Source organism: Indicator indicator, chromosome 21 (assembly GCF_027791375.1).
Source record: "Indicator indicator isolate 239-I01 chromosome 21, UM_Iind_1.1, whole genome shotgun sequence".
In the NCBI taxonomy this organism is placed as follows: Eukaryota; Metazoa; Chordata; class Aves; order Piciformes; family Indicatoridae; genus Indicator; species Indicator indicator.
In genome coordinates, this window is record NC_072030.1 from 4473619 (window position 1) to 4484222 (window position 10604).

At 42.2% G+C, this 10604-nt stretch overlaps 1 protein-coding gene across 1 annotated transcript; it reads right to left on the reverse strand.

Annotated features, from left to right (window-relative positions):
- Positions 1-3646: 3646 nt before the first annotated feature.
- FANCF (FA complementation group F) lies at positions 3647-4816 on the reverse strand. Its single transcript, XM_054390738.1, has one exon. The coding sequence runs from the start codon at positions 4814-4816 to the stop codon at positions 3647-3649; it is 1170 nt and encodes a 389-aa protein (XP_054246713.1).
- Between the last annotated feature and the right edge of the window lie 5788 nt (positions 4817-10604).

Sequence of the window (10604 nt, forward strand, 5' to 3'; positions counted from 1 at the left end):
GTGAAAAGAATTTATATTCATTATTAACTAATAAAAGCTACTTTTCCTGATCACGCTCGTGATTATTCAAGCCTTTTTTATACCAGAGCAGATAGGATATTGTTCTTTTGTGCTCACCTCTACCAGAGCAAACCCTATTTAAATAAGCAGTTTCCTACCCTGCACACATAGCTACATTTCTCATTCACTACCTTAATATTCTTGCCTGTTAAAGAATTGATCCAAGTGGTCATTAGGGAGCACAGAGGCTGAGTGCTTTAGCAGAACAGCCAACATCAAACCAAAAGTCTTTTGATTTTCACTTAAAAAAAAAAAAAAATCACAGCATTCACAGACCCAGAAGCAGCTAAGCCACTTCCATCTGGTGAAGGGGAAATCTACTCTCTCCACAGCCTAAATGAACACTTTATTGTACACCATTTATCCTTACTCTGGAGTATAGATACATAGTACAAATTACTAGAACATATAATTAGCTTTCTTCTAGATTCTGCTTGTTAGGGTTATCACAAGGTAACAGAGACAAGAAAAAGGAAGAAAACAAGCAACTCAGTACCCAGACACCTTCTAGCATGTTACCTTGTGGAGAGCTACAGGGCTGTTTGAGAAAAGGTAAAATGTCTTCCTTTTGTTACTTTAAAAATAAAATAAATCACTGGATCAGTGGCAGCAAAATGTATGTGTCTTAGCTATTTACTGGGCAAGTAAAAGCCTGATTCATCACAATCCTTGTCAGTCTTCTGAAACAGGGATATAACATGTCAGTCTTCATTTTAACAGAGAAAACAGTAGAAGCCTGGTTTTTTTGTTAGCAAACAAGGTAAGAAGGCGGTAGTTAGGAAGAGGCTGCAGTCTGTCATTTCTAATATCTTACTTCTCATGCCTGCTGAGATTGTTTAGGTTCAGAGTTTGTAAATTTGTGCTGCAAACATCAGCATGCAAAGAGGAGCTGCAAATACATAGAGGGGAAAGGTTACAGACATCACACTTTTTCCTTTCCTGTTTACACTTTTATTAAAAATGCAGTTCCAAAAAAAATTTCATTAAGTGTCATTTGCAGAGCTACCTGGCAAACTCGATGAGCATGCTGAAATAATAGGGGATGTGAACTGCTGCATTCATTTCAATAAATGCCATATGGACTTTGGAATTTGGTAATCATGGATCTGGCACCTCTTTATAATGTATTTGGGACAGACTGGAACGTTTTTGTGAAATTGCTATAACCAGGTGCTTCTGCCTCACTAAGGCTAAACCACCTTTTGCTATTCAGGTTTCCTATAAGGAGGACAGAGCTGGAAATAAAATATACATGGTCTACACTGGCCCATCACTTGCTTGCCCCTCCCCAGTTATTTCTTTGCTTAATAAAGTCTTACTGAAGGCCCTATTTACTTCCTAGCTACTCCAGTAGAATATTCCATAGTTACCCTTAAGTCTATCAAGAAGCAAGACATTAAACAGCCCAAACTAACTCCCCACAAGCATCAGATTTATTCTAGAAATAGTTGAAAGCTGCTAAGAGACTTAACTCGTGGTCAATACACAGGGTACAACAGGAAACATCTACCCTGGCATGAAAAACTAAGACTTAAATCTCATTGAAATTTGTCAGAGACTCAGGTAGCTGGGAAGACTCAGCTTTTTTAACAGCTGAGAACAACTATCCCTCACTAAAAGACGGGAACACCAGCAGCCAACTTTTCCCACTAGATTTCTGTGCACAAGCACTGAAAAGGTTTGTTATGTTACTGCAACATTTGTTACATTATTGCAACACTTGATATTCATCCTTAACATACAGAGAGGGAGAAAGGAATGACTTTTGACTAGCATTTTTGGGTATGTCATTCATCAGAAGCCTCTGATAGCAAAAAGTATTCTAACAGACAAAACCCTTTATGCCTGTTAAAAGCATTAAGAGCAAGCTCAAGTGCAGAGTTTCCATACCAAATGCCAAAACTCCATAACACAGGGAACTGTGGCTAGACAACCTAGGTTCAAACTTCACACTTTATACTTTTAAGTAGTGTTAAACACTCACAGACAGTGGTCATATTCCTTGATACCACAGAAATATTGACTCTGTCTTAAGACCCACTGACATGGGACTGACCACCCCCTGTAAGTTCCCAGGAGGAACAATCTGGTTAAAGAAAGGAGGAAGACAACTACCACTGCTGTAGCTTTTAGAAGACATTCATCTACAGATCTCCATAACTTCTTTGCTTCACTGACATGCTGTAGCAAGGAATCCAAAGAAAACAGCAATATTTTTGATAGGAGATTAGCAACGTGTCCTTCTAACTATTTAAAGTGTGCTACCCTTGAGCCTACTTTTGTTTTAGAAGAGGGGGAAGAATTAGAACTTATGTCTTTATTTCCAGACAACCTTGAAAAGACATAATTTCTTTTCCCAGACAAACAATATTCATCTCCTTGCACTAATGGTTTGCATTTCAAAAACACAAGATCCTTCCCAATCTAGTTTTGTGGTACAGAAATACTTGCCATAGTTCTATATACTATTTTATGCTGCAATACAATTACACTGATTAGCTTCAATACATATTATACTTTTCAATATCTTGTTTGCTTTTTAAAGTTTATAAGCAGAAGCGTGAAGCACCTTCCTAAAGGGATTTCAGCACCAGCAGAAAGAGATGTCTCAGTTGATCCTGAAACTAGAAGAATATGGGCTACAGGAAGTATCTGACTCCACACAAAACATTAATGAAGACCTCTTTTTGCAGTACTCACATACATATGGCCCATCTTCCCTGCCTATTCTCTTATCTCACTGCTCACTTTTGGCAATAGCATCTTACAGAGCAAAATATGCACAAATGTTATCTCTGCATTACCATACTCATTTTAAATGACGGTAATAAGGTGAGACAGAAATTACCCTAATCCAGTTTTGTCCCAGAAACTGCTTAAACAGAAAGGAATTGAGAAAAAAAACAAATTGTTAGCTAATAAAAAAAAAAATAAAAAATTGTTGTCCACTCACTTTTCTGTTCCACAAATTGTGCCAGAAACCTTGGGAAAGGGAAGAAAACCACACAGAACACTCTACATTTTACTGCAGTTTCCTTAGGAAATACTTGCATATTATCATATAACATAGCAACTAATAAAGCCTTCTAATTTTAGAACTTTTCAATAAGATTTCCATTTGGCTTTCTCTCAGTTTCACTCAGACCCAAGGGCTAAGCCATGTTCAAGACCTATAGAAGCATGAAAAGTGGCCACCAGAGCAGCGCAGACAGACTAATGAAGACAAGCACCTGTAAATTAACCACGAGTTTGGTATTTTCACATTTGAAACTCCACCATCCCTCTGAGCTTTTGGTCAGCCTCCAACAGTTAGACACCACTACCATGACCATATCTGAACTGTAATACTTTCTAAACAGAAAACTGCTCTTTATTTGAAACAGAAAGAATTTTCTTCATTTTATTAGGTGAGCAGTAAGTACTGAAAAGGAAAACATTTCCTGCAGTGACAAGATTTGACAGTGTAATTACAAAAAAGCAAGAGGCCTCCCTGAAAGACTTCATATGCAGGCAGAAACAGTGTGATTGGCAGTCACAACACTCGGTTTCTTGCCCAAAGTGAGGTACAGTTTTCTTGTCTTTCATATTAAACAGACTTGCTGGATTTCAGAAAAGTTCTCATGTTGCTTTTGCATTCACGTATTAGCGTTCTGCTGCTTTCCTCAGTTTCCTCTACTTCCATCAGTAAGTCAGTCCACACACTTAGGCCACAGACTTTAAAGTCTCCATCCCGTGCCTTCAGGTGTTTCAGAGCAGCTTGGGTCTGTCCCCTGAGTTGCAGAGATCCCCGACAGAGAGAACTGAAGCGCTCCTTCAGCTCCTCCCAGGACAATTGAGCTTTCTCAATACAACTTTTAACCCACTGTCCCTGCAAGGGATCATAAAGCAAGTGGCTTCCCCAGCCGGTTAAGAGGTCCAGATAGGGTCTGCTTAACTGGGAATAATGACCAGCTAGGGAGGCAAGAAGGGAGCCTGGCAGAAAAAGGCAGAAGGCAGAAAACCGCTCCGGGTTCTCCAGCAGCCAGGAAAGCAACTGCCCAGCAATGTATTCGTCTCCTGTTGCACTCTCCTGGTTTCCGTCTATGCTATCCTCATCTCGACCGCCGCTTCCGGCCCCTTCAGTGCCTCTCCCCTGCCCCAGCAGCAGCAGCAGCGCTGCCGCCACCACCTTGAAAACCCGGGGCTGGGGTAGCTGCTCCAGGACACCAGCCAGCCAACACAGCCACCCCGCGGCCTCCTCAGCCGGCTCGGCCTCCTGCCTCTCCTCCCGCAGCCGGCTCAGCAGCAGCTGTGCCTCCGCCTGCACCTGCGGCTCCGTTTCCTCCGAGGCCCGCGGCGGGCCGCGGGGCAGCAGCGCCAGCAGGCGGGCAGCAGCCTTACGGCGGGCAAGAAGCGGCAGGCTGCGGGGCTCGGGTCCGGGCTCCTCGCCGGCGGGCTGCAGTAGGCTGTGAATCAGGCGGCGGCAGGCTGTGGGCGGCAGAGCTCGGTTCTCCAGCAGCGCCAGGCCTAGCAGTTGCGGGCTGCGTCCCAGGGCGGGGAAGCCAAGCAGACTGCTGGGCTGACCCTGCCGCAGCCGCCGCCCAAGGGCCTCCCGGAGCTGAGGCCGTGTGCGGAAGCGGTCGTGGAGATGTTGGAAATACCGGGCCCACTCTAGAGCCCTGTCCAAGGTTACAGAGTCCCAGTCCCCCACCAGCGAGGAACGGGAGACGGCGAGAAGCGCAGGCAGCTGCTCCACCTGCTCCATCATAGCCTCCATGGCGGGTGGCACCAGCCTTGGCGCTACCGGTTTGAGCAGAAGTCTCGCCTCCCGCCAAGAATTGAAGCCAATCCGAAACGGGGAGAGTGGGGATTTGTGATTCTATTGGTTAAATATGACGTCAATCCGATGAGGATTGATTTTTTTCCCTTAAAGGAGCCTGTAACCGGTCTCCGTTAGTCACGCTAGTGTCTAATCATAGAATTGTTTAGCTTGGAAAAAAACCTTTAACACCATCAAGTCCAACCCTTAACCCAGCACTACCAAGCCCACCACAGCACCACATTAAAGCACAGCTTTAAAATACTTCCAGGAGTGGTGACTCCACTGTTTCCCAGGGCAGCCTTCTCCAGGGCTTGACAACCCTCTCAGTGAAGAAATTTTTTAAAATATCAAATCTAAACTTCTCCACACAACTGCAAGCCATTTTCTCTTGTCCTCTCACCTGGGAGAAGAGACTGATCTCCAGCTCACTACAAACTCCTTTCATGCAGTTGTAGAGAGTGAGGTCTCCCCAGGTTTCCTTTTCTCCAAGCTAAACCCCAGTTCCCTCAGCTGCTTCTCACAGGATTTGTTCTCTAGACCTACCAACAAATGGCTTTATAGCTCATTAGTAGTTCCCCAGGGTACCTGGCCTTGCCTGGCTACCTGTGCTAGGCCTCTTGTTGCCTGCAGAGGTAATGACAGACACCTACCCTGGTCTTTGTGCATTGATCCAGTTGGTGTTTCTCACACAGACACCCTCCAGACAGCATGGTGGAAGTGTGCTATAAACACTCTTCTCGGAGGGGAAGGAGAGGTGATCTCTCTCCCTTTCCTGTCTCAGCAGCTGAAGCACAGTTTTAGATAGCAAAATGGGCTGGTAGGCGTAGCTTGCTGGATGCAGCCTACCTGTTCCTGGGTGCTTCCCTCGTGTCCAACACCTCAAGGATTCAGCTCAGCTGGGTCCTTTCCCTCCATCCTTGTCCATGCAGCAGACCTGCCACACTCAGCAGTCCCTCACAGTACGCAAGGGAGCAGACTGGTCTGGCTTCTGGAAGCTTCTGCAGATGCCCTCTGCACCTTTCCCTCCACACTCCTGAGAGATGAAACAGCTGTGGGAGAGCTTCGGGGCTTTGGAGCTGTTAGGTTGGGGAGCTGCCAGGTGCTTCTCAGGGAGCTGATGAGTCCCTTGACACAATCCTGGCCTCTGAGCAGGTAGGTGCAGAGGCAGCGGAAAGGTCTTAGAGTCCCTGGTGCTTGTGGGTTGTATTGTTAACAATGTGATTGCCTTTGTTATTAATACATTCATACTTGCTTATCATCTGCCATGCCCTTGTACTCCAGAGCATATTGTAAACTAATATACATTAAAGAGAAGATGGAACATGCAGACTTTTCAGTTATATACAATTAAGTTCAACACTTAGAGACATCTTACTTAACGCTTTACTTAAGAGGAAAAGTGACAGAAACCTGAAGTGGTTGGAAGATGATTACATGTTGTGTACTTCGGCCTCTCAGTTAAGTTTAATACAGCATTTCCTGAATTAAGTTCTGTGACATACAGGAAGAAAATAGCTACAGTGAATTCCAGACCCACGTTCTATTTTAGTGAGGGATATTCTTGAAGGTGCATATGCTCCATGTCATAAAAAAAGAGAAGAGATATTTCCCCTTATATCAGAAAACTTTTCACAAGAAATCTTTCACATCACTGTTCTTTTTCTTTACCGGATAAAGCAAAGGTTTATATTCTGTGAATATCTCTGTATGTTTCAGTTGAAAGAAATCAAATAATCACATTTGCAGCACAGGAAACTAACAAAAACAGGTTGTGAAAATCTAACCAATCTGGGAAAAACCACTGAGTAATATGGTATCTGGAATACTCTTGAATGTGAAGGGAGATGGCCTGTGTGCTCTAATGGGTCTCAGCAGAGCTGACTGAAAAATGGAATTTCCATTTTACAAAAAAAAAAAAAAAAAAAAAAGTCTGAATATTTCAGCACTTGGTTTTGTGTGAAGTTAGGATGAAAAGTCTAAATATTAGCATTTTTTCATCAGAGGGGTACAGTTTGACATCTTGGTACTAAAATAGTTCATGCAAAATGACATTTATGTATTTCTATGTATTGCAGCTGTATTTGGAGTCTCCAGTCCTCATGTGGCACAGTCGATGCATATTATAAAAAAGTAGAGCCTGATCTGAAGGAGAGTTCTGCGTAAGAATGCATTAGAAGATTAATTCAAGGAACAAACAAAAGAAACAAGGTAACACTGAGACAGTTAGGATTAATGGAATAAATCCTTACACTACAATTGCCCTTTAAAACTAATTCTTTTTCCACACTCATTGTCAAAGGAATTCAATTTCTACTCCAAGTTTTGTGTTATTATTTGAGAGCCTGGCCACTCTCAGAATGTACTTTGGATCTTCCACTGTAAGACTTGAATCTATTTATCTGTTGATTGATCTGTTGATACTAGTGCCCTGTAGTAATCAAATTAAATTGAACAAATGTGGTTTCTTTCTCACAGATAAATGATTTTCCTGCAATGTTTAAATGCTCTCTGTTCTCTGATCAGTCTTATTTCTAGCCAGCTAGTAGCTTAAGTAGCTCTAGGGCTCTCCCTACCAACAGCAAGATTATTGAACATCCAAGTTTGCATTTTGTAGTTACTGTCTAGCTGCTGTTATTATTGCTGAGTTTGGTAGGCATTATTTTAAAAGTATCCGTGTAGTGCTGAGCTGATTTCCTACCCAAGGAACATCTATGGGATAGTAGGGAGATACTTAGGAGCTAAGCACTGCAAGTCTGGGAGGGTGTGTGTGTTAAAGTGTTAATTTTGGAGAAAGGAATGGGAAAAGTTGGGTTAGGATATCAGGAGTTAGGGTAGGAGGACAGAGATGGGGGGATAGAATGGTGAGTGGATTTTGAGATAGCTGTGTGTGGGGGTGTTTTCCTGCTTTTTAAGAAAAAAAAATCACTTCAAGCCTCATATAAGTCTTTGGTTGTTTAATATCAGTGCACTCTCCTATTAATGCCTCTTGTATTAGTCTCTCATGTTGTTTCGGGCTGTGTTTGGGTGTGTATTTTATGTCACCTAAACTATACAGTCTCTATTTTTTCCTAAAAAGAAATAGAACCCACAAAGATAACTCAAAGAAAATTATACAGACTACATACGTCTTTCTATGGAGGATGGGAAATGGGTTAAAGTAGCATTTTTCAACTGTTTTGAAGAATTATCACTTTATTATGCAGTCTGGAAAGTAACCTCCTTGTTCTGCCTGATTAGAAGCAAAGAAGAGAAAAGAGAACAAGGTATATTTTGTATGATAGGCTAGAGCACAGATTTACAATGGCAACATATTAGATTTTTTTAAGCTCCCTGCTATGTGCTGCTTGCAAATAGCTGTGATAGTGTGAATGAGAGTAGCCAGTGTTTCTTGTCTTCTTATTTATTCTGTTCTGTTTTTTCCCCAATAAAGTCTGTCTTTCACTTTAATCTCCAAACTAAGCATTGAAATTAGACAAAAGTCTTTGAGAGTATTAATCTACTGTTGTGTTGAGATTTAGTAAATGTTTCTCCATTACAGGTTTTGATTTATAAGATACATGGCAAAGAAAGTTGTTGAGCAAGTAAGAAAAGTGTCTGTTAGATAGAGAATCTGGAAAGTAATTTCCACAGCTCCCTGAAAACAAGCCCACTTTTCAGAGAAGCACTGCAAAACAGTTTCACAGGCCCTGCATTTTGTATGAATTACTGTAGTGTTTTATCTAAACTGAGAAGTTAAGTGAAAGATTCATCTGAAATTTTATGGAACTAGTGAGTTTCTTTACTCTGGTTATGGAGCCAGTGAAATTCATCCTGGCAGGAAATATCAGTTTTGAGGCAAAACTGGTCGAAGTAGCCAGAAGTCTGGATTCCATTGTTGTATTTTCCTTCCTCTCAAAAGTCATATTGGCTGTAACACAGTTATGCTATTCCTCCTGAACAGAAATTTAGGGCACTGTTTATTTGGTATACCTAGCACTATAAAACTCCAAAATGGCCTTTCTTAGACAGGTGGTGTTATTTCAAACTACAAAAATAAGTACATTGAGTTAGATGTATGATCATCTTCTATATTTCTGGCACTAATACTCACTTTGTAGCTGTAAGGAGGTTTGTTTCGCTGCCTCAGATTGCATGCTAGGCATAAGGTTGCCACACTCATTACAATGTGACTTATGGATACTGAAGACTTAATTTATGAATCATTCTTGTAGAATTTCTTCCTACTTCTGCAACAAACTTAGCCAAAAACCGAGGTTCTTAGTCAAGCCAGTACCTGGTAGACTAGGTCACCCCTTCCATAACTTCTGGTAAAGTTAGAATTTTTTTGCCGTTGTAATTTCTCGTATCTCAAAAGCTAGCAAGGCTGTGATGGGGTTTTGGAATGAGAACAGAACGAAGTGCAGGGTCAAATTACATAATAAATGTATTAAACCAACTAATTTTTACCTCAGCATGATCTCAGACTGGACAAAAAGCATGTCTGTCAGCAGGGGTTTGCCCTGGTAGCATGGTAGGTTCTGCCTGTGCCACCTGTATATATCCGTGTATTAATAGCAACGGTCATACATGAGGAGCTACACCTATGAGTAGAATAACCAAGCAGCAGTTGCATAATGCACTAGAGTAAAAACTGCTTGAAAATCCATGTGTTCAAAGACTGCTACATGTAACATATGCCATTACTGAGATAACCTAAACCCCACTCTCATTAGGAATTTTGCTTCTCTCTTCCTATACCAAAGCTGCATTGTTAGGAATCTAAACATATAAACAGACTTTGCTGCCTAATATTGATACTACAAGTCAGGGCTACATTAGCAAAGCTGCTAAGCTGGGATGAAGCTCTTTATTGTTAGAGACATAAAAATAAGTAAATCTGAGTGGCAAATTTTGCCACCTTTTTCTGACTTTGAATAGATGATTAGAAATGGTGAAGTTACTACACACTTAAAATGCTCCCTCTCACCAGCTGACCTACATTAAATGATCACAGGTGCACTCCAAAACCAGTCATAATTGTTATATTAGCTACAACTAGTTTTGCCTTGAAGTTATTTGAGCTGATACACTTTAGCTTACCTTTGCTATGGGCTAAGAGCATGCACCTCTCTTACGGGGGCAGGCTGAGAGAGTTGGGGCTGTTCAGTCTGGAGAAGAGAAGGCTCTGAGGTGACCTTCTTGTGGCCTTCCAGTATCTGAAGGGGGCCTACGAGAAAGCTGGGGAGGGACTTTTTAGGCTATCAGGTAGTGACAGGACTAGGGGGAATGGAACAAAGCTGGAAGTGGGGAGATTCAGACTGGACATGAGGAAGAAGTTCTTCACCATGGCAGTGGTGAGAGCCTGGAATGAGTTGCCCAGGGAGGTGGTTGAGGCCCCATCCCTGGAGGTGTTTAAGGCCAGGCTGGATGAGGCTCTGGCCAGCCTGCTGTAGTGTGAGGTGTCCCTGCCCATGGCAGGGGGGTTGGAACTAGATGATCCTTGTGGTCCCTTCCAACCCTGACTGATTCTATAATTCTATGCATAAAGCCATCTGATGAATAGTAAGGTGTTAAGCTGTGTGCTTTGATCATACTGCCATCGTTTGTGATACCTTTTAGAGAGGTTTCCTTTGCTGCCTGTTGTAGTCCTGGGTTTGATATATCACAGCACAATTAGAGCATTTGTCCACAGGCCTTTTTCCTGGCTTCATTTGCTTCAAGCCAGGAAGATTCTTATTTCCTTATGTTACTTTTATTATAGGAT